Source organism: Denticeps clupeoides, chromosome 1 (genome assembly GCF_900700375.1).
Source record: "Denticeps clupeoides chromosome 1, fDenClu1.1, whole genome shotgun sequence".
NCBI lineage: Eukaryota > Metazoa > Chordata > Actinopteri > Clupeiformes > Denticipitidae > Denticeps > Denticeps clupeoides.
In genome coordinates, this window is record NC_041707.1 from 31788576 (window position 1) to 31816517 (window position 27942).

General features: G+C 41.0%; 1 protein-coding gene across 1 annotated transcript; it reads left to right on the forward strand.

Annotated features, from left to right (window-relative positions):
• The first annotated feature begins 2657 nt into the window (after positions 1-2657).
• Positions 2658-27622, forward strand: dnaaf9 (dynein axonemal assembly factor 9). The gene is made up of 37 exons (XM_028970344.1): positions 2658-2798; positions 4544-4623; positions 4827-4943; positions 6236-6360; positions 6459-6555; positions 7212-7318; positions 7479-7556; positions 7648-7749; positions 7860-7915; positions 8139-8274; positions 8564-8645; positions 8907-8943; positions 9931-10015; positions 10370-10446; positions 10662-10706; positions 10970-11015; positions 11588-11699; positions 11807-11877; positions 13943-13993; positions 14158-14248; positions 14355-14458; positions 14743-14889; positions 16547-16632; positions 17052-17153; positions 17246-17366; positions 17466-17554; positions 17669-17794; positions 17939-18064; positions 18754-18791; positions 18881-19013; positions 19431-19517; positions 19616-19722; positions 20258-20332; positions 22858-23030; positions 23189-23254; positions 23388-23481; positions 23694-27622. Exons 1-37 carry the CDS (start codon positions 2728-2730, stop codon positions 23798-23800), a joined length of 3447 nt encoding a protein of 1148 aa, XP_028826177.1. The 5' UTR covers positions 2658-2727; the 3' UTR covers positions 23801-27622.
• The last annotated feature ends 320 nt before the right edge of the window (positions 27623-27942 follow it).

Genomic DNA, 27942 nt, shown 5'->3' on the forward strand with positions numbered 1-27942 from the left:
AAATTAACCCGCTGGTTCTTTAGAGTCTCATGTGATGGAACTGAAAAAAAAATTGCTAATTTTCACGTCCAATCACCGAGCCATTGCAATGTTTTGCACGTTTTCAAGCCATGACTGGAGTTACTTTTTTAGGGGTGGTGTGCAAAATTCTCTGGATGGTCAAAACATGTAGAAGGGGAGGTAACCTTTCCCATTATGACAACATAAGGGGAGAAATTCCAAATTCGACGATGCCGCTTTCTGACCGGCAAAATGGCCAAAAAATTGTCGTTACATATTGCCATTTCTAGCCACTGCAGGCCCATAGGCTCGAGGAACTCGTATTAATGTAAAAAAAAAAACACAGTTAAATTTTCATAATAGGGGACGCATAACATGCAGTCAACAAAGAAGACAAACAGCGTTAAAAAGAAATCAAATTAGTAATGAAGGTGTAATAGAAGAGTAATAGAGATATGTTATGAACGAAAAAGGTAGTGCGTGTTTGTCAGTTCAGAGTGGAAAAGTCCCTGAGTGGTCAGGTGTCTGATGGCCTGTGGAATGAAGCTGTTGCGCAGTTTGGCTGTGAGGGCCTGAATGCTTCGGTCTCTTTTTTCCGGATGGTAAGAATGCATAAGAGGGGTGTGTAGTGTTCTTCACGATGCTGGTTGCTTTCCTGATGCAGCGTGTGATATTAATGCTTATTAATAACGTACTTTGTTTCTGTGTTCTTCTCAGCTGTCTTCACTCTCCAGTGTAGGGATAGAGTATCCGCTCTTTCCTCAGCCTCCACGGGAAGTAAAGATGCTGCTGGGCTTTCTTGGCTGTTGAGCAGGTGTTGAGAGTCCAGGAGAGGTTCTCCTCCAGCTTCCTGAGACACAGAATAATCTGGTAGTTAGATTTTTTTAGATAAGTTATGTGCTGTGAACAAAAGAACCTAAAAAAAAAACAGTGGGTCTTGTTAATTAACAGTTTATTATTGATTCATGTAATGGTGTCATATGGACAGTTCATATAATTAAACCTGCTAAATTCAGGATTCATGGAAAAAGCTTGTACAATTTAGCAATTCAATACTATTGAGTACTAATGCAGATCATGTAAAATGTGAAATTGCAAATCATGTCTCCAGAAATCATAACAAGGTATCAGTAAGGCAACTTATTTTTACAACAATTTTTAACAGCATTTAACAACAATTTTTTTTAAAAAATGAATCTCCACCTCCCAGACACTCCCAGTATGTGTGGCCTATTCAAATTCACTATTAAGCCCGGGAAACTATGCCACAGTCACCCAGCCCACTTGCTCTGCTGGCCAAAGGGATGGAGGTCCCTTGTGTTGCACTCTGTGACCCACATAGAACTACTAGAGGTAGGAGGAACACCCTGCCATGAGCCGCCCCTGACTGAATGACCACAATCATGACCTCTATGGAGGACCAAAATGCATTGCCGGGACTCAGGTGGCTAGATGAACACCGATGAACACTTTGTGTTCTAGACAATCTCCACACAAGATCCATCAATGTTCAATGGAGAGTGGTCCCTCTGTTCTCTTCTGAAGTCAACAATAATCTACTTTTTTTGTCCGTGTTCAGAAATAGTCCACCAGTCCATCAGTCATTCCGCCTCCTGTATTCAGAATAGTAATTTTTTCTGTTGACTCCCACCATGTTTGTGTCATTGGGCAAATTTGATGTGTTTATAGGTGTGCATTGCAGCACAGTCGTGTCAGTGCTGATCCACACAGGACAGTATCTGAATAAGATGCTTTTATTCACATTTTCAGGTATTTAATTTTAAATGTACAGGTATGTACTTTTACTATATAACCCTCTGAATAATTTGGATTTATATTTTACCCATGCAGAACGCTGGAAACACTGACACCTACTGGTTATAATGAGAACTGAACTGTGATGCAGTATTGAATAAAAATGAATACATATTTTATATGTTTTATATATATTTCACATGGTCATTTGACCCAGCTGGCGAAGCAGAGCAGGGACATACAACCATTGATTTCTTGATTATATGATATTATATTATAGTATTTGCATTGGTAAGTATTATCGTTATGCACCACATTATCCATAGTGTTCGCTTTGTTATGTTATTTTCATGTGTTTGAAATGTATATGATTCAAATTTCCTATTACCGTCCGTTCCAAAAACAAAGTCAAGATAGTTTTCAATGGCAAAAAAAATGGCAACAAGCCGTCTTCAAATATGCTTGTTTTACTTTATATTTTTCTATAGTGTCTTAGCTGCATTAAATGCCGCCCCTTGATAAAGACCTTGATCGACTGCTTGTGGTATTTCTAGTTCTGACTCTTGTTTTATTCCAGAACCCAGAAGACCAACCCTGCGGCCCGGCCACATTTCCGGCAGAGGCTCCAGATTGCTTCAGGATTGCATCGCTGCTGTCAGGGGACGCCTTGCTGGTTGCGTCCATTTCTGAAATGATGGGGGTGGACATTTTCTTCGTTTTAGCACAAATGACTAAATATCATGAAATATAGGTATTTTATTTAGTTGTATTAAGCATATAACCAATTATCGATTGATTCATTGGATGGTGTGGCGTTTCAATGTGCTAGTAGGTTGAGTAGTGTGTTCTCTTTGTGTAAAACACCCTATTTCTCGGACGTGGCGCGCGCCGTTACTATGTCAGCCGAGACTGTTTCGTTCTTCAGGTTGGTCTGCTGATGATGGGGCTTCGCTTTGACGAACGGCGTTGTTAATGAACGGAATAAAAATGGCCAGCGTCCTGAGGAAATACGGAAAATTCGCCACGATGACCTCGGCAGTCAGGTAACGGGATATGCTACATACTCGCGGCGTAAGCCGTGAATGCGTGGGGTGTTTTCAAATGGCCGGACGGCTGCCAGCTGCAAACGGATACGGGTCTGGACGATGCGGTCACTTCACCGCGGATCCATTTGGTGTTTTTTGGGGAGTAAACTGTCCATTAAAAACAAGAATTAATCGACGTCCCTGTAAATTACAGCGCAGATGTCTCTTCTTATGTGGTCGAAATGTCGATTTTTTTCGAATTCTTTAAAATAGGCCTTAACCTAAATACGGATAGAATTACATTGATATTTTAGCCGGTTGCTTCATACGTCTTTAATAGAATATACATGCATCTTAGTTAAGCGTTAGTTAAGCGTTATAAATTCAACATGGTAGTAATAATGTGATGTATGCATGCGGAGCGCCGTGATGATCGTGGTCGGGGTTTCATGGAGTTTTGTTTTATATCAATTTTATTACTTTATTTTACTAATGAAAAAAAAAATAGTGCGTTAAGGGTCTGTGTGATTTCCGTAAACATCATCGGAAACGGCAACCCTGCTGGCGATTTTTATTCGTATAGTTGAAATCATCGCGAGATTTGAAGGGTCAGTAGGTGACTGGTATCCAGAAGATGAAAGCCGCCTTTTGTTGCCGTCTGCTGGCCTGCCTGAGGAGAGAGATTCACACAACGTATGTCTATATATAAACGTCCAAATCTCAGTATTATAATGACGTGCAACAGTAATAGAAAAAAAAATCCCATTTATGATATAAGATGTGATTGGGTGGTAGTAGCCTAGTGCGTTACACACTTGACTTTGAACCAGAAGACCCTGGTTCAAATCCCGCTTACTACCATTGTGTCCCTGAGCAAGACACTTAACCCTAAGTTGCGCCAGGGGGGGACTGTCCCTGTGCTTTTATTTACAGTGAGCAGTGAACAACCAACCAACCAACCAAGGGTGGTAGTAGCCTAGTGATTAACACACTTGCCTATGAACCAGAAGACACAGGTTCAAATCTTACTGACTACCATTGTGTCCCTGAGCAAGACACTAAGTTGCTCTGGATAAGGGCATCTTATAAATGCTAAAATTTAAGATGTCCAAAAGCAGTGAGTATATTTGAACACTGAATAGCCGAAGCAATTCAATGATCCTCTTAGTAGTCGTATGTGCGGAATGGCTGCTAAAGGGGTTTAAAGCTGGTGTTAAATGCATAGAAAGCATAAAATATTTTTGGCCTGCATATTTTTCTGTGTTGTTTCTTTTCCCCCAATTGTGCCAGATTTCCTTTTGCCCATTGTCTCTCTTTAGACAAGCTGCCCCTGTAACCTACATGTCAGATTAATGGGCCACTAAAGGTTTGTTGTGAAAAAAACGCTCCGTTTGAAATGTAGCCCAGCAATAAGCTGACCTCCTTTGCGCAGACGGGCTGAAATGAGAGGTGAATTCTGCACATCCAGAGGATGTATCTATGTTGCATTTTTTTTTTTGGCTTGCATGCGGCCAGGGTATAACAGGAAATAAAACTCCGCTTTACACCAGAGATACCGCCCCTGTAATTAGTTAATGGACGTCGTTCAGGGCGTCAGATAGATGTAATGTAAATGTAAATTAGCCAGATGGCCAGTGGGAGGGTACGTGAAAAGTGATCAATTTTGCACCCGGCACCATGATGTGTGTCAGCCCAGAGGCAGCGGGTTGACATTGTAACCGCATTGAACGCTAGTAACAGCAACACCGCTCCCTACTCCACAGCTGCTCTCGCCTGCGCCAGATACAGTCTTTACTGCGGGACGGAGGCAGCACCGCACCGGACGCCATCCTCTGCTCTCTAGGTCAGTGTGTGGGTGTGTGTGCATTCACCCATGTCAGTATAAATTCACATCAGCAGCAGCCAAAATTAATAACTCATCCTTGTAATTAGTGATGTGATTCAAATTAGTGTCTAGCTGAATTGTGTTGAACCCAGGCAGCATTGGGGTTTTTTTTTTGCCTCTGGCCTCTGTGTCCATGTAAGTGCTGTCTTGGTGCCTTTCAGGGATCGACAGTCGCTATAATGAAGGGTGCACCGAACTGGCAAACTACCTGTTCTTTGGCCTGTACAAGCAGACCCTGCTGGATGTGGAGCAGGACCTTCCTGAGGAGGTCCTAGATGGTATGTTAATGTTTTTCCAGAAAGAATCTTGGATTGAGCACCACACATTCACAGCATTTATCATTTATCAGCACCACACACTAAACATGTTCCCTAAGACAAAATGCAGGAAGATCAGGCAAACAATGGACAGTAGGAAGACGACGGTAAGAAGCATGTTAGAGGGTGTGATCATAAGATGACTCAATTTTTGTTCTCAAAATACGTCTGAAAATGTGGTTTGTATTATGCGTTTTGTACCAAGCGTTGCAACTGTCATCTTATATACAACCCAGTACAAGTTAAATTCCAGAACATTTATTTTAATATTAGTGACCGCATTAATGATTGGAAGTATATTCATTTCAAGTGATTGTATGGGATGGTGGTTAGCACAGTTGCCTAGCAACAAAAGAGACCTAGGTTTGAGTCTCAGCCAGTACTCTTTCCCCAAAGGTGTTATTGCAAGTTCTAATGGATGCAATGGTCTCCTTCCTGCAGATGTAGTACAGCAGAACTGACCTAAAAGCAATGCATAATGAATAATGTATATATAAGTGTGTTTATATTGCCTGCATTTGTGAGCATTTTGTTTTAATCTTTGGAGCTCAATCCACTGGAACTGTAACCAAATTCCTTTCAGTGGTTGGGGGATGTATTTCTGTCGAAAGTTTAATACTGTTGTTCAGTGCTGTTGCAGACAGTTTAGCCCTAAAATTGGGGTCTAATAAGAATACCTTGAGATTTAACATCTGTAACATTTAATTACATTCACAATTGAGTGATTAATTTCAGAATGTCGTAGAGCAGTTGGTGTGGTGGTGTCGAAGTGCCTGTGTCTCACTGCTCTGGAATGCAGCACGTGCAGAATGCTGGTGTTTGTCCAAGTTGCACGTGCTCAGCCTCCAGATTTTTTTCGTTCTTTTTCCTGTTGGCCGGGTGGGGGGTCATGTTACATTGTTCTTCACGTATCTGGTAAATGACCAGTAAAATGCTCTACTGTGAAATACTCCCTCTAAAAAAGGAATAGTTACAGCCATATTCCAAAATGGATTAAAATGCATTTTCCCTCAGAATTCTACACACACCATTTATGAAAAAAAAAAAAACTGCTAAAGCACAGGAAGCTAAGTATTCACAGCATTTGCCATGAAAAAACGTATCTTTATTACACAGTAGCTACATAAATGCAATTAAATGAATACAGTGAGATGATAAGGATGATATGGGACATTTTGTTTTAGATTTTACCTTTTGTAAAAGTGATTTGTTTTTTGTTGTGTTTAACCCAAGATATGGAATATTCTCCCCAGATGTGATTGTCCTTATAAAAGCAAACAGTGTGCACCTGTACTGCAACCCAGTGAATTATGGGTATCTGCTCCCATACGTATCCCACTGGAGGAACCTTCACCTGCACTGCATGACAGAAACAGAGGCAAGTCTGGCATTAGTGATCACACACTCAAGTGTTTCCACTGAGGAAAATGAATAAAACTAGCTTTCTCTCTCTCTTTTTCTCTTTTTGTCTCTCAGTATGAGGATGAGGAGGCAGCAGAGGAGTTTAAGATCTCTAGTTTTGTCTCCATGGTCCAGGATTGCCGACGCATTGGGGTTCCGTACAGTTCACAAGGTAGAATCTCCTTAAACAATAGCTAATAGGATTCAAATGCTTCAGGCATGAATTTTTAATGATTTTTTACATTTGTTTTTCATGAATTTCTGTTCCAGAATTAACGGTGGATCCCTAGATCCACCCATCCATTCTGTTGGATGAGTGGACGATTCTTGACTTTGTTACTTTGTTGTTTAGTTTATGTTTTGGAGCTTATTTTTTATAAAATGTAATACTTTGTAGCCTTATTGTTTCCCTTGCACCCCATAGTCACACAGGAGGCTATAGGACCACAGACACTTTTGTAAGTGTCACCCCCAGGGAAACATTAATTTACGGAAGGGGTCTTCCGGGGTTGTGACAATGGGGTGCTGACGTGCCCGCTCCTTTTGATCACCATTCTTGTCTTCACTCTCTGTGATGTGGGGAGAAATAAACGTGTTGTTTATTTGGGCCAGGCTGCCCAGTCTGTGCTGGTCTGCGGGTCCTCCTTTTATCAGCATCAGGGTTGATGACGCTGGAACGAGCTTCCAGCCATGGTGGCTTAGAGGCGGAGCCACTCGGTTGTTGTTTTGGGGCAATCGCTCCCCTTGGTGCTGCTTCATCTCCACAATCACCCATGGGTGCCTGAGATTATCTGTTTAACATAAACCACTGTGTTTGTCTATGTTTAGGCCACATCCAGAAGTTTGATATGTTTATGGTAGAGAAGTGGCCAATCATTCAGGCCTTTGCCCTGGAGGGAATTGGAGCTGGAGGATTTTTCACCATGAAATATAAGGTATCGTACTACAGCAATTAATGAAACATGTTCGTCCATACCCATAACTGTGTTTAAAGAAGGAGATAAGTTACAAGAGAGGACAATAATGCAATCAAACGAAACCGCAAAATGATTCGTAGTGCTTTTTGTGAGTGCAGTTATTCTGTTTTCAATGAAGATAATTAACATGGATGAGAAGCTGTGGGGGACCTACACCAGACTTGACCCTGTGTCCCTGGAGCACCTCTTTACAGAAGTAAGAGACACACACTGGTCTCCTGAGGTGATACGTTTTTTGTCTCTCCATGCTGCATAATACATGTATAAACACACACATGTTTTATTAGGAACTGGTGGGGTTTGAGAAGCAGTGGAATAATTTCTTCTCTGCTATGGACAGAGAGAGTCATCTGTCTATCCCTGAGCTGTCTGAGGCCCAGGCAGGAGAGGTACATAACACATCTGTCCCTCTTTGGTCATTTGTGGTCCTTATCATTTGACTATATGAGTTGTCATGTCCCAGCCTTTGTCTTCTCTCACACATAATTTCTCTTTTCAGTATTTTCGCATATACTTCTCCCATGGCCTGATTTCCAGCAACATCACGGACACAAGGTCTCTATTGTCTATTTATATGCACATAGGCCTGGATTTACCAGAACCCTTTCATTGAATCTAAATGAGCTAGAGAAAAACAAAAAAAAAATATTATTTCTCATATCATTTATTATAGCCTTTATTATAGCCATGTGCTAATTTGGCCTGTTTATTAAGTCTGGAACAGTTGGATTTCATCTTGAATGTACTAATTGCATGTGTGTGTGTGTGTGTGTGTCAGTAAAAGCCGGCAACCATTCACACTGTTTGGGAACCACTCTTCCAAGGCTGAGATGGAGAGTTATTGTTTCACTTTCCCTTCTGAAGGCCACCAAGTTCGCAACACCGGCCCCCAAGGGACAAATGCCAAACATATGGTTAGTTGCTGCTAATGTGCTTTGCAGATTATGGGCTATATTGGTTTAAAGGAAGGTGAAGAGCAAGATGAAGAGTGTTATCATCTTCTTTACAAGAGTTGCTGAGAGCTCCTGAATTCTTTGTCATGGTCTGTATGCAGTACAGTAGTAAGGTGGGCATGGCATTGAATGTTTTGGAGTGTTTTGGTGTAACGGTGACTGATGTCCAACATATTGTCTTTTTCTATTATCTTTATATTTTACCCCCTGCCACTGATTGTCCTTATTATTGTTTATTATTGTCTCTCAGATTCTGCAGTGTGTTTCTCCTACTGGACCCCTAGCTTGTGCCCGAACGTACTTCTTTGGCACAGCCCACATTCCATACTTAGGTAAGTTATGTGCACTTGCGAGTGTGAACGGCGGGGATGGACACGAACAGCTCTCCTATTGTCTTGGGAAAGTTCTCCTCATAGCTCACTGAGCTCGCAAGTGATTCAGTTACGCACATGAGCGAATATTTTCAACGGTTTCTTTGACTGCAGGCGCCAATCCCTGGCTGGCTCCACTGTTGCCTTTTTAATCAGTCAGCTCTGGGGACTAAAGGGACTTATTGTGATACTTTGCAGACTGACATCTTCCTTTATTTGCAGGGAATGATAACGTTCAGCAGAGAGAGACCAGTCTTTTGTAAGTATTCTGACTGCCAGTGTTGATTTAGGAAAGTGGGATAGTCGAAGTTAATTCAGGGGTTGTTTTATCTGCACTGATGTGCTCAATCAATCAGTAAATCAATACTATTTGATTTAATGTCATGCATATATTAATGTGTGATTGAAGTATTGATTATGACTCAGCAACATTGTGTTACTGTGCCAGCGTAAAGTGATCCATTATACAAAAGTAGAAAGTGAAAGTGAAGTGATTGTCATTGTGAAACACTGCAGCACATCACATTGTGCTCAAAAGAAAAATGTCACCTTGGTGACAGGCACCCGGGGAGCAGTGTGCTTTGCTCAGTGTCACCTCAGTGGCACCTTGGCGGTTCAGGATTCGAATTTCGAATGCTATTACAGGTTCGTTTCCTTACCCACTAGGCCAACCACAGAGGTCAGCGTCTGCCTGGTGCTCAGAAACTGACCTCTGATGAAAGATTAGATCTACCCTGATCTACTCAGACTGTGCATAGCAGCATCTGGGTTGCAGTCTCTGACCTGAATTCCATGATTAAGTAGCCAGGGAGTGTATGTCATGATTAAATGGCTGTTGCCATTATGTTACTCTAAAACATAATCTGTGCTTCGTTAAACATATGTACAGGTTATAAATAGGTTAATTTAGAATCTGCATTTTGGTTCTTGAGTTTTAATGGAGTGCTGTGGTCACTTATGTCACTTTAACTATTACCTCAACAAAGTGTCGTCTAGAACACCCAGGGTCTGCCAAGCTGTATTTGCTGCAAGTGAAGTATCTGAAGTAAAACAATTGTTATTTCAGACAATAATCATTATTTCTTACTCAGTCATTCTGTCTTATTTATTTACTGAGTCACTTGTATTTGTAAATGACACTAAACTTTTGAATAGTGGTGTAGACATCCTTACACAGTTGTCAGACAAGGATTTTTGTAGAGATTGAATGAATGCAAGTGTATGATGGGCTGTTCTCTGTCTTTAGGCTCCTGTCTCAGATCTACGCTGCTGTTGTGCAGGCTGTGCTGGCCGCCATTAAATGCTTCTCCTACAAGTCCAGCACCAGCAAGGTGCTTGCTGTCACACTTATGCAGTACATTTTGCCAAGTGCAATTTAACATGCACTCTTGCAGTCCAATTTACTGAGCTCATGTGAGCATGTTTCAAATAAATATTGTTCAGTCCACATTATGGTGTTGGTACATGGGCTTGCGTTAGGAGCCGAATCAAAGCTGAATTAATGGGCCGAATCAAAGCTTGGCATTTAAAATGATCAGTTTTCATAAATGGTTGTATCAATTAACCCAATTATCAACAGTACTAATTTGCAGAAATACTGTTAAATACTGCAGATATAATGTGGTGAATTGCAATTATTTTCACAAACCATTTTCTGCTGAGGTTAATTTGTGTTTGTGTTTTAGGCAAAGGATGTGGCCGAAAAGACGTTCCTGCGAAACTTGGACATCCTCGGTCTAACCCAGCACAGGAGTGCACTTAGGTAATCTGAGCACATACAGTATTAGCCCTCCACAGATATGTTCAGTCGAATTGCACTGCCTCATATTGCTCAGGTTAATATGCAAGGACTGTCAGTACCATTTCATATTACTCAGTGCACAGAACTATCTTAAGTATGCAGAGTCATTGATGCTGTATTAATATAAGGTTGTTTGTTTAGTGCTGGTCTAAAATAACATTAATATTTATGCCTAGAACTAAAGCTGTGTTTAGCATCGAGGCAGTAAATAACAAAGGAAGGTGAGTTCATCACACCACACACAACACGTATATAGGGTAATCTAGGGAAATAAGTATGTGATATCTATATTTTAAATGTGTAAAGCTAACCCTTCTTTTAAAATGTAATAACAAAGGGGTGTATTTATAATTAATTGACACTGAATTGTTTTTTTAAAAATCCAAGTTTTTTATTAGTTGGTATAATGAATATTATTGTCTCTCTCACACTCATAAACATGCACACAAAAGATAGAAAGAAATATGTGCTTCTCTTTTTTCAGAGTTGTGCCTCTGAGTGAACCAGAAAGCCGCTTCCTTGTGAAAACAGTACGTACTACTAATTTTACAGTAAGAAAGTTAACGTTTAATTTGAGAGGTAACATTCCTTGCCTTTGCCATTTTTTTTTTCATTTTTGGCATTTATCAGACACCCTTATGAAAATGAAAGTGAAGTGACCTGTGCTGGTGAAACACAACGAAATGTGTCCTCTTCTTTTAACCATCACCAGGGAGCAGTGTGTGGGGACGGTGCTTTTCTCAGTTGCACGTCAGTGGCACCTTGGCGGATCGGGAGTCGAACCCGCAACCTTCTGATTATGGGGCCGCTTCCTTAACCTCTAGGCCACCACTGCCCCTAAATTATCTGGAACAAGTTACAGGGGCAGCACCCCTGCAGCCATTAAGCGTTAATTGACTTGCTCACGGACACAATGGTAGTATGCAGGGTTTGAACCCGTGACTTTCTGGTCTTCAGGTTCATAGGTAGTTCACTAGCCTACTACCACCACATACAGAATTGGCAAATAAATATACAGCCCTTTATCTTATTCATTTACCATTTGCAGTAGTGTATGCTGTGGAGTAATGGGGTTGATTACAGGCTTATGTGCTTTGTGCAGGCATCCATGACTGTGTACAATATCCCAGACCTGTACGGCGGATCAGGAGATCTGGGATCTGTAGTTTTCTCTGAATCATTTCTGGAGTCTAGCATCTACATCCAGGACAAAGGTATGTATGCATTTTTCTCTGCCCCACATGCATTTTGTTTTATGATTAATGTCTTGATGCAGTCACATACAATGATTTGTGATGCAAGTACCTTTGTTGTCCATTAGATGGAGCCATGTCCTCAGACAGCAGCTTTACCATCCTTACCTCTGCAGTGCCAAGATACTTCTGCTGGCTGGTAGAGTAAACCCTTCTCTCTTCCTATTTTTTAATTTTTTCATTTTAAAACTGTATACAGTGGGTACATAAAGTATTCATGCCCCCTTAAATTTTTCACTCTTTGTTAAATGATTTGTTAAATGGCTTCAATATAAGTTCATTTTTTCCTCATTAATGTACACACAGCACCCCATATTGACAGAAAAACACGGAATTGTTGACATTTTTGCAGATTTATTAACAAGGAAAAACTGAAATATCACATGGTTCTAAGTGTTCAGACCATTTGCTCAGCCCTTTGATCTAATACAGTCTTTTTGGGAAAGTTTTTCAGACCTGAATTTGGGGTTCCTCTGCCATTCCCCCTTGCAGATCCTTTTCAGTTCTGGCAGGTTGGATGGTAAACGTTGGTGAACGTTTTTTTTTTTTAGGTCTCTACAGAGATGCTCAATTTGGTTTAAGTCATGGCTCTGGCTGGGCCATTCAATAACAGTCACAGAGTTGTGAAGTTGTTGTGAAGCCACTCCTTAATTTTTTTTAGTTGTGTGCTTAAGGTCATTGTCTTTTTTGGAAGGTAAACCTTCGACCTGGTCTGAGATCCTGAGCACTCGGGAGAAGGTTTTTGTCCAGGATTTCCCTGTATTCTCATCAGAGAGAGAATCTTAATTCTTACCATCTTCAGGACGTTTTTAGCAGGCTTTCATGTGTCTCGAACTGAGGAGAGGCTTCTGTCGGGCCACTCTGCCATACAGCCCCGACTGGTGGAGGGCTGCAGTGATGGTTGACTTTCTACAACTTTCTCCCATCTCCCGACTGCATCTCTGGAGCTCAGCCACAGTGATCTTTCAGTTCTTCTTTACCTCTCTCACCGAGGCTCTTCTCCCCTGATAGTTTAGTTTGGCTGGACAACTTATTATGAATGTCACTATGTTCTTAGGAACCTTAAGTGCAGCAGAAATGTTTTTATAACCTTGTCCAGATCTGTGCCTTGCCACAATTCTCTCTCTGAGTTCTTCAGGCAGTTCCTTTGACTTCATGATAGTCATTTGCTCTGACATGCATTGTGAGCTGTAAGTATGGAACAGAAGAAATGGACAGTGCCTGAGTTAAATATACGAGTGTCTCAGCAAAGGGATTTTGGACCATGTGATCTTTTAGCTTTTCTTTGTCAATAAATCTGCAAATATTTTAACAATTTAACAGTTTACCTGTCAATATGGGGTGTTGTGTGTACATTAATGAGGGAAAAACATTTACTTAAATAATTACCTTCATTTTAGCAAATGGCTGCACTACAACAAAGAGTGAAAAATTTAAGGGACTCCATACCCACTGTATGTCTGATGAAATAAGAGAGTCTGTTTTTTCCTGTGTGCCTGGCTTCATTAAGAAGATTGAAGTTAAAATTCACAATTGGAGCAATAGACCTGATACAATTCAACCCATTGAATCAAATCCATATCTGTTTTTTTTTTTTTTTTAATTTATTGAGATGTATGAGTGAAGTGAAGTGAAGTGATTGTCATGTGATACACAGCAGCACAGCACATGGTGCACACAGTGAAATTTGTCCTCTGCATTTAACCCATCACCCTGAGTGAGCAGTGGGCAGCCATGACAGGCGCCCAGGGAGCAGTGTGTGGGGACGGTGCTTTGCTCAGTGGCACCTCAGTGGCAGATCAGGATTCGAACCGGCAACCTTCTGAATACAGGGCCGATTCCTTAACCGCTAGGCCACCACTGCCCCTATATATTGTTTATCATGTAAAATAATGGATTGTTTTGACTGGAGGATTTGTTGTAGCCGAATTCAACAGGCTACTTCACCAAAAAGTTGATTTTTTTTTTTTGTAACCCTTTTTAATAATCTGTAGTGTACCAATAATTTCATGGGGCACATTATACCATTTCAAAGCCAACATGACTTTACAATTTACCCTGGACAGCTTAGATAAAGCTACCTCACACCCATCTGGGGAGTGTCATTCACATTCCCTGTGACAAATAATGTTATAATAATGTTATAATCCACCAAGTGGATTCTGTGTTTGGGTGGAATCTAAAGACATTTTTCTCTTCCACAGGTCGAGGAGTATGATGTGAAACTTTCAGAACAGGCTCAGCAACTGCTGAAAGTAAGAAACACAGAACTGTGCCTTACTCTACATTAACATTACATTTATCCACAAGCAAATATTTTGTTTGTTTTCAAATTTTCTTTTTCTTTCTCTTGCTTAACTCTGTGAGGACATGTAGAGACTCACTAATCATCCATGCGCACATAAACATTTGTTTACAGGTTGAAGATAACACATGTTTAGGGAACCTCTTGGTAGTGGGAGACTCTGTCCAGATCTTCTCAAGTAGTCTGCTGTCAACACCAGAAGAAGGTGAAGGAAAATATACACTCTTGCTCATGCTTGCCCTCTTTTGATGGTCACTCTATTGACTGCTAATGATTGTGTGTGTGTGTGTGTGTGTGTGTGTGTACTGTAGGTAAACTTGTGTATTTCTCTGAGGGGCTGCTCTTCATTCATCCTCAGTATGGCAGCATCACTATCTCCAAGAACCACATCAGAAAGCTCAGCTTGTATGATGGGGTATGGAGACTTCATCAATAAATGACTTGGTGTACAGGCTATGTTGGAGCAATGCTGTTATATTGAATATCACAGAAGATCAGACTATCTTGAGTGTGATATATTATTTTTACACATTTTATACCATAAGAGGGTTGCATACCATAGTATTGTTTGCCTCATACAACACAGAAAGTTGATGACCGCTGATTTCATGGTGTGTCCTTCTAAAGCAAAGCACACCATACTGAGTGATTTCAAATGTAAGCCTAATTCATGTGTGTGTGTGTGTTTGTGTGTTGCAGGACTCTTTCACAGCATTAGCGCTACTGTATGTCGATTTTGAAAGCTCTCTACTGCCCTACCTGCCCTTCCCATTGCACAGCCATGATCTCTGCCTGGGGCTGGGGCTGCTGCCCAAAACAAAGAGCTATAGGAGCCTTTATTCAAAGGTACACACACACAGGCCCTGAACATCAGTAGCCAAAAAACAATTATGTGTTCAAGTTGTTTTTATCCCTGCAATATGCCAAGACTTAAAACAGCCTCAAGGCAGTTTTTTTGGACTCAATGTGAACTGATTAAAATTTTAATGGAAACCTCCCTCCAAAAACTTACGTACAAAGCATGACATATTTAAAATACCTTATAGGGCTATTAAGTCCTTTCCCAGTTGTCCTTGACCTTTTGACCACCAAACAGCTCTGACCTGTTGTAGCGTCTGTGTATACACTGTTGAGGCATAGATTACACACGACTCTTGTATGTGTCTTGTGATTTCTTGAACTCTTTATGCTTCTCAACCCATTCTTGAAATCCATGTACTCTAAAAAGGCCACTAGCATCATGAAATGCTGTTGGCGGAAATGGTTCTGCTTTGCAACAGGCCTTGTTTCTTCTATTGCTCCATGGTCCATTTTTTCCATGTTCACATGGCCATTACAGGAAATTTTGAGGCTGGATAGAGGGGTCAGCATGAGCACTCTGACTGGTCTGTAGCCCCATAAAGCAGCAGGCTGTGATGCACTGTGTGTCTGTTTTTTCCTGCTGTTATCACATCAACGTCACAAGCTGACTGATTATTCGCTGTCTCCTGACAGCTGTCATTCTAACTAGATCATCTAAGTTATTCACTTTCCCTGTTTTAATTTGTTAAGTTTGAGACCACTGAATATCTTTGTTTTTAAAACAACAAAGTTATGGCATAATTAAAATATCAAATTCAACTCCCAAACTTTATGAATTGTATTCACTCATAAATTATTTAAAAATTATAAACTATTTTTTTACACATCCTTCACCACTGTATATACATGCCCAAAAAATGCACATGCACACTCACACACATCACATCACATCTCTAATTCTCTAAGGCTCTATGAGGGTCTGCTGAGTTAATGTGTTTTATGGTGTGCCCATGTGCATTGCATGTTATGTAAGGCATAATGCGCAGCAGATGCATCATCTGTTGTAGAAAAGGGTAATGCGGATGGTCACAGAGGCAACTACATTATCCTGCTTATTTCATTTCTGCTTATTAAGACTCAAGGATTAAATTTCTCCATTGTTATGAGCATTCATGAGATCATGTGCAGTGTCAAAAGGGTTACAAAAAGCTTCATCTGACTTACATTTTAATTATTGTAATTACATAAAAAAATATATATTCATATCAAGAAATTGTGCATTTTTGGAAATTGAAGTGAATACAATGAGAATACAATTTCACAAAATGAACCTGTTTAAGATTTCTGCTGCAAGACACATCTTTTTGAAAAATGATAATGGCAGAAAAAGACACTGTGCTGGTGGTTTTATTACTGGAATAGAAAACATAATGAACAGCGAAACTGAGTATTTCAGAGGGCAATGTGAGAAGCTGCATCTATGTGGTTTGATTTAAGGCATAATTCACAAGTATGTGCTCTCATGGCTTTATCTTACTAAAATGGTAAAAATGTATTTTGCATACTTATATCTAGCACATTTAAGGTGATTTACAAAAGTTCTGCGTAGCAAAGATTAAAACATCACAATTAAGCATTACCCTAAATATATGTGTTAATATGTCTCATGTGTTGGTCTTAATCCTGCTCTTTGGTGTTGCAGGTACTGCAAACGTGGCACTGCTCAGACTCTACATTACAGTTGCAGCTGGTGGAGCGAGATCAACTCAGCGTGGAACAGCTGAACATGTAAACCTCACAGGCACTCTGAAATACAGAAAAACTCTGAAATGTATACATGCAAACACACACATACACAAACACATATACAGTACAGGCCAAAACTTTGGACACACCTTCTCATTCAATGTGTAACTCCACATGTGTTCACTCATAGTTGTGATGCTATCAATGAGAATCTACCAATGTAAATGGTCCTGAAAATAAAGGAAACTCAGTGAATGACAAGGTGTCTCCAAACTTTTGGCCTGTACTGTATATTCACACATGGATGAGTGTATATATACAAATAAGTACACAGGGAAAAGAGCTTTCTTCATTTGTAGCATAGGGATGCTCCCAAGGTCTGAGCTGTTATCCACACAGCATTCGTCTCTGATCTTTCATCCCAATGCTCATCCAGATGGTTTGTGTGTGGTACTTCACAGGTACTCCAGATTGCAGAAATTCAATCAGAGCCAAAGTCGATCTGAAGTTATATTCAGAGCAGGGCTGAAGACTGCTTACCCTGAACTGCCAGAGCTGGAGAGGTGCGGACAGCTTTGAAATGTACACCTATAAATTTATGCACAGTTTTGGAGAGTAATCTTTGTGTGTTTGCACGCTCTTTTTTTTTTCTCAGGTTCCTGGAGCACTTTGCATTGAGCAGCAGTGTGTGTGACGAACATGTGTGCAGTGAACACCTGGAGGCACTGTTTCCCAACACAAACATCAGCACAGTCCTGCCCAAACGAAGACCCAAGGTTTGCACTGACACATGCTAAACACTAATACCTGTATTATGGAATATGGTGACCTGTGTGTGTGTACTGATCTGTATATATGTGTATATTTGTGTGTAGGTGGTTGTTTCTATAATCGCAGGGTTGCCAGGCAGTCATAAGGAGAGTCTGTGTGATTTCTTACTCAATGTGAACCGGGAAGCTGGCAGGTAAGTGAATCTCACTACTGTCACGACTCACCATGATTCATGCATCAGCCATCCTAAATGTTCACACGTTTTGGCAGATGTTTAGATGTGTGACTTGTGCTGCTTGGTCGACAGGTGGGCTGTGTACCATCCTCCTCCAGACTCCAGTGGGCTCTGTGTGTCACACCTGCACAGGTTCTTCAGCAGTCTACTTGAGAACCTGAAAGAACCAGAAGTCAGAGTCCTGCTGCCTACTCCGGGGTATTAAAATACATGACTAAGTTACTGGGACAAGGGTGCACATACTTGCCCATGCAAAACAGGCAGTAGTACCTGATCTTGTATTCACCTTGTGATAATAATAATTTTTCTTATGCATTTGACCATTGCATTTGTGTGTGAAAGGTACACCGATGTGCTGGATATAGTGCAGTGTATCCTGTCTAACCCAGATGTTGCTGTGAGAAGAAACATTGCCATTGGTGCCATCACCTCTTGTGTGAACCCCCTCAGCTCTTACATGGAGCACAGGTAAGAGTTCACTAACAGATATAGCTCTAACACACTATCAAAGGGTTATTGCTTTATTAAGGTTTCATTTGCAGAATGCTTGATTATATTATTTTAGTTTACTTTTAGTTTACTATGATCTGAAAAACAAGAGATATTCTGATCAAATGATAATGACTTGATCAGATCATCCTTAAATAGAAATAATCAATGCATCACACGTCATTGGAAGATGGTGACCTGCTCTGATTTATCACAGATTATTTTAGATCCTTTCGTTGTCTGGTTGCATGTTGTTTACCAGGGAAGAGGTGACAGCCATGCGGGATGAAGCAGACAGAGGCAGTATGATGCTCTGGCAATGTTCTCCTTAGAAACCTTGGTTCCTGCATTCATGTGGATGATATTTCGACACGTGCCACCTACCTAACAATTGTTAGACCATGTATAGCCCTTCATGACAATTGTGTTGCCTAATGGGAGTGGCCCCTTTAAGCAGGATTGTGTGCACTGACACACTGCAAAATTTGTTTTTGGCTTCTGTGGCATATGCTGAGAAAACAAGTCTGATTCACAGAGGCCCACCTACACACCTATATGTGTGTATATAAGTAAACTCTGAATATTGTAAGAGCAACATTAATTCAAGGCTTAATGGTGGCTCTGTGGTGGCCATAGCTTTAACCTTTATGTGTATTTTTGTTCAATAGGTTTCTGCTACCCAAGCTCCTTGAACAGTGCAGCCAAGGTAATTTCATTGTGTAAATGTGTTAGTTAGTATAAAACTATAAAATTTTATGAAGTCATATGACCTTTATGTGTTTATGTTTTTTACAGGTGTTGTCAGCAATGTGGCTTTTACTGGACTGACTGAGCAGAAGCATCCTCTCCTTCAAAACATTCAGCAGCTGATCAGATCAGTGAACCCAAATGCAGCATTTATCCTTGCCGAAAGGGGAGCGATAACAAGGTGAACTCTTGCACCTAATTCATCATTCCCAGAACGGCTTCCCTGGGTTCCATCATCCGCCGAAATTATCTGTCTTTTTAGCATTTGATGAAAATGGACAAAAATGAATCTTGGATTGAATTGAGTGATTATGGTCACAGTAGATATTAAAATATCCACTAGCTTTAAACTAATGACATCAGTCATAACCCCAACCACAACCCCAATACTTTTAATGTACATCATTGAAGGAAAGTGTTTCTACACGTGCAACGCACACGCTTGGATCCATGTACCCACACACACCAAAAGATCAGTGATTTTTAAAAGCATAAGCATAGTCTCAGATAAAGCACATTATGGTTCCGTTTTGGATTATGATCTCGTAAGTGTTAGTGCCGCATAGTTATAGTGTATAACTCTGTGTGTGTGCTGCAGGATTGAGGACATGAGACTTGTTCTGTCTGAGAACAGCTTTGTGGAATCACAGATGATTAGATCCCGGTACCTGCTCTACCCAGGGTGGTGAGAGAAATTCAAAAGAGATTTGTTACCTTCATTATATGCCAAGACATGAGCAGCCTATCCCATTGTGTGTGTGTGTGTGTGTGTGTGTGTTGTAGGTATGAGGGGAAGTTTGTATGTGGTTCTGGCTCTGTCTCCATATCTCAGCTTTGTCTGCAGTTCAGCAGACCACTAGAGAGAGACTTGTTCCTGGACCAGTGCAAAGGTGAGATAATTGTGTGTGTGTGTGTGTGTGTGTGTGTTGCGGACTGATCCTCTGTTAGCTCAGTAGTGTGAATTCACGGGGTGTTTCCAGGCGACCACTGGAGACTGATACTGCGCTGTAATCCAGATTACATAAAAGGAAACACACATGCATCGGAATGTGTGTGTGTGTCTGTGTATGGTGTGTTTTTTGACAATTAGCTACTTTACCCAGCACAGAAAGCTTTCATTGCTCTCTCTGGGGGACAGCTGCTAGTGCCGCTTATTGTACTTTATGGTCATAAATGTCCTTTTTAATGCATGTGCCTGGGAACGTGTGGGTGTGTGTCCCTCAAATTCAGTAATACTGTGTTTTCCTCCATGTGAATAAGAGGGAGTGCCTCTGCATTTGAATAAGCTCTGTCATGGGCCTCCTTTTGCAAGTCTCTATTTATTTTTAGCAGAGTGCTGAAGTGTGGTATTGTAATTGAAATAAAACCTCTAAAAAGCATATTTGAAAAATAATTGTGTGTGTGTTTATGTGTTTCCAACTTCAGTCTTGAAGTCGTCTCTGAAGTCCAGTCCTTTCAAGGGAAATGTTTATCACATCCGGGGAGAAGTTCGCTTCACGGGTACGAGCTCAGTCTTTAGATTCTGCGCTGTCTGGTAAGAGCTGTCTGCAGACAACACATTTTTTTCATAATGAAGAAGAGATTATTTTCTCTTAAACTGCCATGCAGTTTATAAAATGTAATCTTATCTCTTCACCTGTCCAATCCTAAAAAATTGTCATTTTATGAAATGGCTTGTGCTTTTATATTCCTTAGTGTGTAGTTTTAGATGGAATTTTTTACTGCAGAATAGTATCCAAATATAATGTAGTGAACATATGATGAATATAATTGTCAATTCAAAGAGTATCTTAAATGAAACATAATTTTTGTGTAGCAGATTTATGAGTGTGCGTGTGTGTGTGTGTGTGTGTGTGTGTGTGTGTGTGTATATATATATATATATAAAATGTATGTAGTTGACAGTTACAGTGTACATTATGCAATACACAACAGACATATAACTACCAATCTAACAACTTTATTAATATTCACATATTTTAGTCTATTGCATGTGAAATCTTTAAAAATGACTTGTAAATTATGTCTAATTAATTGTTTAGCCCTAGGATAGACAAAAGTGACGATGTACTTATACAACAGATACTTCAATGGTGTGCAAACAGCACCAATTTCCATATGTTGTATTAAAGCAATGAAATACATATTTTTTGACCTTCATATGACCTTCATGTGCAGTGCTGCTCTTGACTGTTCCTGTCTGTTTGTGAGTTAATTTTTTATAAGCTGTCTTCTTGAGTGTGTTTCTGTGCCATGTTAAACGTGTGTGCACATGTGCTCGCGTGGTAAACACGTGCCCAGCGTTTGCCTCTTTACCACTGGGAAGCATTAGAGGGCTAACGCTAGGCTAACGCTGCAGACGGTAGGACTCTGCTCTGTTCTCTCCTCATGGTCTGGCCTGCTTCACTTAGTGATGTGACGGTTTCAGTTCCCACTCATTCGTTAACTCTGGTTTTCAACCTTTAACTTTATGTTCTAATGTATGAATGCCTTTTGTCTCAGTTCCAGTTGCATGTAGTTAGAATGCAGTCATCTGATTTGTTAGTTTTACCAAGTGATTTTTATTGAGTTGACTGCAGTGTTGCCAGACGTACGATAATTACCATCATTTTACTCTATGTATGATCAATAATTCCAAAAATTCCATAATGTATAATAATTTTACCCCTTCCTTTTAAGTTATTTCAGTAGCACGATCTCCGTTCTCATCTGGCTGTGCAGACATACTTGGCTTGTTTTTGCACAGTAGTCTCACGTGCCTTTACAGCCAATCAATGCGCGATTTAGCACGTGGTGAGGCACGAAGACGCAAAGAGTAAGCATACACAACATCGCCATCAGACTTGCAGAAATGGATACTTGGTAGTTAAAGCCTGTAGCTAGCACTAACAGCAAAGATTTTCTGAGCAACATTAGAATGGAAATAGCTTGTGTGCGATAATGTTTCTCAAAATGCAATAATTTTAAGCTGCTCGTTTGATACTTCAACATTTAGGATCTGGCAACACTGGTTGACTGTGTGTTTATGTGTGATTCTGATTGGATGGACACAGAGTGGTTTCGACTGGTCAGATGTATGAGGAGTGATTTGAAATAGCTGGTTTGTGTGAGTTTCACAATGACTGGTTGGCTGAGTGAGTACAGAGTGACCCCTGATTGATCGTTGTATGAAAATTTGAGTGGCTCCTGCTTGACTGTATGGGTAGACTGCCTTCTGAATGGAATGTGGCGTGGACTTTGAGTGGGCTTTGATTGGTCGTATGGATAGAGAGAGTTCTGAGTGGTGGGCTGCCTGAATATTGACTGGTTATTGATTGGATTTAGGGCTGGGCTATATACAAAATATTTAGACAACATTATTTAATATATTCTATCTCTTATATAGGTTGCAAACCCAGGCACCAGTACTAAATCTATGAAAAAACATAGATCTGAGCCACAAGATCTGTATTGGTCCCAACCATCATCATAATTAACACTATACTTTGATTTTGCAAGAATTATGTAAGTAACTGGTGTTGATTTCTTTTAATTTGATTGGACATAAGATACTCCATGATTGCTGGTAGCATATGGGGTTTGGTCTATGCATATCCATCTGTTTAATTATTAGTAATTTTATTTATATCAGATATTTAATAAAAATATTATATATATTGCCCAGCCCTAATATATTGTATGGAAGTGAAGTGCAGACGTTTTTTTGCTCATTACCATATTAACATATTAGCACCATGGATAGTACAGTCCATTCATTTTGGTTGTAGTTTTTGTGGTTGTAGTTTTAGTTCCTCTTTGTTTGTGTGTGTATAGAATGCCAACAACCTCACAGGGTGAGTGGTGGAGATGGTTTGCCTGTGGCACTTCAGCATGCTGACTGTGGGTGACGTTACTGTAGGGTGGATGGTGATTGGTAGATGTTGGCTGATGTGTGAGACCCATGGTTAAAATGATGATGCATTCTATGGAGAGTAAGAACTTTTTTTTGTGTGTGTGTGTGTGTGTGTGTGTGTGTGTGTGCGCAGACTCTGATAGGCTGATGCAGGTGTGTTTTAACACACTGAGTGGAAATCTGGCTCTGGTCCCTGTGGATCAGGACCCCACTGGAGCAGGTGTCCCCCCCTGCTTCCTGCTGGTTGACTGTGTGGGTCTCACTGATGAAGGCCTGAAGGACTGGCTCAGACTCTGTGCTAAACAGGTAGAAAACGAAACACAGACACCCATGCAGCTCACATACATGCAGCTCTGAGTTTTTCCCCCCTTTTGTTAACATTTGTGGTTGACTGATGAAACCGGTCAAAATGTAGGACCATGATGCATATAGAGTGACAAGGCCATTTGTGTGTATGTATGCAGAAACTGGTCAAGAAAGTAAAAAAGAACCGTTGGAGTCTGAGCCAAAAGGAACTCATAGAAATCCATGTGAGTTACACACATATCAATACCCACTTGATTGATTGTTTCTTTTCATCCCAAGGTATAACATAAATGCATAGTGAAATGTAATTACATCTCTCTCTCTCTCTCTCTCACACACACACAACCTCTTTCTTAGGAGAGGAGACACCTGGACCCCCTGCCTCCTGGCTACTACTTCAATGGCATTCAGTATGTGAGTTTCTATGGAGAGAAGTCCAGCCGCCATCCCTGTATCCTTTGTGCTTCCTGAGCTTTCCCAGTGCATTGGATGCTGTGTCAGGGGTTCCATTAAAGTACAGGACTTATGTGTTTATGTGAACTGACATTGTTCCGAAATCTCATGGAAATTGTTTTGGTCACAGTAGCTAATAGACCAGCATTTAGCAGAGTGTGTGTGTGTGTGTGTCCTTTGTGAGGGATTTCCTTACATTTGCACCTGCAGTAATGGAGCGTTTTATTGAGGAGTACGTTGAGGAGGTGAACAAGGAGGTAGAGCGTTTCAACAAAGAGCTGGAGCTGCAGGAGAAGGTGGACCTGTTCAATCCTTAGAGACACACTCGTCTGCACCGCTCCCTCCCTCCCTGGCTCCCTCCACCCAGTCCATCCCACTCTGTTCTCCGCTGCACTGTTTACTGCTCCACAGCTCGGTGCACCGCTCTCTCTCCATAAATGGGCTTTTTTTTTTAAGGCGGGGAGCGTGCATAGACTGATCGGGTTTCTTTACCATGGAAACAGAAGCACTTGCAATGCCGACGAGAGATCCTATCCTCACATCGCCAGCTGTGTGTGCATCAGAGAGAGATGTGTGGATGATAGAGCCTAATTAAAGAGAGTATTTTAGGGCTGGCAGGATTTGTTGTCACATCCCAGAGGGATTTTCCCAGGAAGAACCCCCTCTACTGTCATCTGATACACCACACACCTGTCTACTGACACACACACACACACACACACACACACAGCTAGCTTGACCAGTCATCTTAATATACAAATAGTGTAAATAAGCCATAAATTATGGTTACATAAATGAATGTTTGCTGTGTAATCTGAGTACTGCAGATTCTTTTAAAGTGACCTGATATTAATGTCCTAGACAATTTCCCCACAGACAGTCTAGAGCAGTTTTCCACTTCATATTGAATAAAGATAGAGGCACAGGGTTTTTTTGCAGACATCAGTTCCTTACCACAAGATGTTGTGCAATGACATTTTAACACATTCTGACCATTTGTAATGCCAGGGTCATACTAATGCAGACCCTCTATCACTGAACTGCAGGAAGGTGGAGCTGTGTAAATAGTCAGAATCCTACTGCATGATGATGATAATGCAATGTAGGTGTGGATCTCTCGTCCAAATGCACAGGTGCAAACCCCCCCACCCCCCCATAACCAAACACTTTCCAGGGGACTCACCTACAACCCAAGGGTGGATCACTGTGTTTGTTTGCCCCTCTATTTTTTTTTAGGGCCTTATCTTGAATGGCAGGGGTTGGGGTTCAATTTATCGGGATTAAGGTTGATGTCCAGTAGATGTCAGGTCGTGGTGGATCTAGGTTAGATTTCACCTCCAAATGGTTCGATGTTCATCCCGAGGTGTGTGAGTGAGGCTGTTTCTATAGGACAGTGTGTGTTCTGTACAGTGTAGTCTGGTGCTACAGTAGAAGCAGCCTAATAACCTCACAGGCTAAAGCTCTATGCATGTTTTATCTTTACTAAAATGTTACACAGCAGGGGGTCAGCAGTGTCACTAACACACGTAAAATCACATTTTTAAAATTGCCTAAGTGCCAAACTCTTCCTTCCAGTGGCCTTTATGCCTGAGGTAATGAAGATAAAACAAGTCGATTTTGTGTTTGGAATTGCGATAAAGACGCGCACACACACATAAACACAAATGTCCAAAGACTGAAAACAGTGCTGGCCCCCTCTGTACCAGTATAACTGTAATACAGTATGTCACTAAGCCATATTCAGTACTGGAGTGTACTAGCGAGATTAGCATGACGGTGCCATGTCCCGGTTGTTATAGAAACATCACCATTGCTGTGGGCGTGCGTTGCTGTCGTTTGGGGAAAAACGCGTCTCCACTGCTACGCGGAGCTATTTTCTTGGACGTGCCGCCGTTGTCACAGAGACACGTCCTTCATTTATGAGAGCAAGCAAGTGCGGCCTCAGCCCAGCTTTCAGTTTGCCTTTTAAGGACCTGAATACCTGCACATGGTCTGAGGCTTGTGTGAATAGGTCATCGTTCTAATCCACTGAATATAATCATTGTGTCAAATGACACACATCTCCCAAGACCGTATATTCTGCGAAGACAGAAGTCCCCAACGTGACATGCAGCAGTTGTTGTTTATGCCTGGATACACAATACCCAGGGGTCTTTTTGTCTCTCTCACACACACACAGGCTTTCAGTAAGCCACAGACATGTGTTTGGATGCATGGTTCTGGTCCTTAAAGGCGGGGCTCTCAGCTCGCACTTGCTCGAGTTATTTAGCTGGACGTAGCGGTCTTTATAAGCACATTCTCTCTGCATGTTTTAACGGTGTCTTATCCAGGTCTTTTTATGTTGACACGAATGCCTTTCACCGGTACTAACAAAGAGAACATTTTGACAAAAAATGTATTTTGCATATCTGACTAGAATCGGTTTACCTCGAGAATAAAATATAATATTTTTGTAATGCTGTGAATCAGAGGCAGAGTAAATTAGAGAGCTGAGAATACTGCTGCAGTATTTGCTGATCTTAATGGGGGGATAAAAAAATTACTAAAATAAGAAAAGGTTTCCTAGACCTTTCCAGCGAGGTCTCGCTGCTTTTTATACAGTAGCCCCAGCGTCGGTGAAAGGATCGCACTACTTGATTATAAGGCATTCTGGGTAGCAGGGAGAGCACTGGAGGGCCACAGCAGGAAAATGAGATGGAAGCGCGGACTGGGGAAAAAAAAAAAAAAAACCTGAATAGAAGAAGAGATTTGATTGGGTGACGCTGAAGCTGTTTTGCACTCTATTACCAATGTCCACCTCGCCCTACCTGAAAGCGCTGATTTTTATTCTTATCTTATTTATTTTTTTAACAGGCAGGGTGTAGGCAAGCTATTTGTGCCTGATGGCCCCATCTTTAGATAAAGAGGGGTGCCAGAGCGGCCCTCCAGATGCTGCCCCTGCTTCCAGCCGTCCATGTTTGTGTCTGAAGAGCTGAGGTTAGAGGACTTAAACAGAGTTTGTCATCCAAAGGAAAAGATTTGGTAAAGTTTTATGAAAAAAATCATAAAATAAATATATTTAGAAAATGGTGCTGCAGTGGCGATCACTCGGACCTGCATTTCCGTCCATTTAGAGCACTTTTCATCTCAGGCCTAATTGAGGAGAGATTTGGGCTACACTCTCCATCAAGGCTGAAGACTTGTTTCCACAATAAATTCTGTGTGTGTGTGTGTATTTGACTAATTTTGAGAAAATTTTACTGAATTGAATTTGCATAAAAATTCCATCCCAATTTAATCAAAATGACCAGTCTGTTAATTAAAGACAATCAGCTTGACCAATCACAGGCCATGTATTCTTCATCCCAAACAGCCATATTGTTGTACCGCAGCCGCCCAGGTGGAAGTTCTTCACCCCCTTTGTTTATCACTGCGTGGGACCGTATGAGCAATAAAAAGCACAATGGCACAAGGTACAGACTGTACATCAGCGCCAACAGCTCCTTAAATCCACGCTCTTCATCATGCATGGCTAAAAGGTTCATCCCATTCACCTGGCCTGACCCTGGCAGAACAGACCACGCCAGCATGGAGCTTCTAGTATGGCTTAAAGAGTCAAGCGCAGAGACACACACACACACAGATAAACCCACAGAGGGTGGGTGTAAATGTGAAAAGGGATGTTGAGAATCAGCATCAAAGGGCTAAAGTATCACCCTCTGTTCCCAGAAGCTGCTGCTAAAACACTTTCATTTCAGTCCATTATTTTTTCCTTTTTATTATTTTAATGTATTAATTGTGGGAACAAGCCAAAAAATCCAGGGACAAACTTTTTTGTTGTTGTTTGGTTTTTGCACAATACCCATGGAGTTTGATCTTTTTGCTATTTGATCTAGAGAGGACACACACAGTTTCCTGAATCAATTGTGATTTTGTGTCCTGAAAATGGGGGAAAGTACTTGAAAAGTGCCAAAATGTTAATTTTGCTGTTTTGTTTAAGGTGGTGATGTTCACTGAAAATTACTGCAATTCTTTGAGTGAATTTTGCACAAAGCTGATATGATTCTGTTTTGCTCCTGTGACTGATGCTTTTGATTCTGTAACCTGACTGTGGTCTTTACCCACCTCAGTAACACATTAAATATTTATTTGGTTGATGAGTCTGTGTGTTAATGCTATCTATGTTTATATATGCATGTTTGATCAAGGCTTTCCAGACAGAGTGAGTGTGTGTGTGAGTGAGAGAGAGAACATTTCATTTCTGATGTGTGTGACAAACAGCAGACTGTATAGGGGTGGTAGTAGGGGTTGTAGTAGCCTAGTGGGTAGGGGTGGTAGTAGCCTAGTGGGTAACACACTCGCCTATGAACCAGAAGACCCAGGTTCAAATCCCACTTACTGCCATTGTGTCCCTGAGCAAGACACTTAATCCTAAGTTGCTCCAGGGGGACTGTCCCTGTAACTACTGATTGTAAGTCGC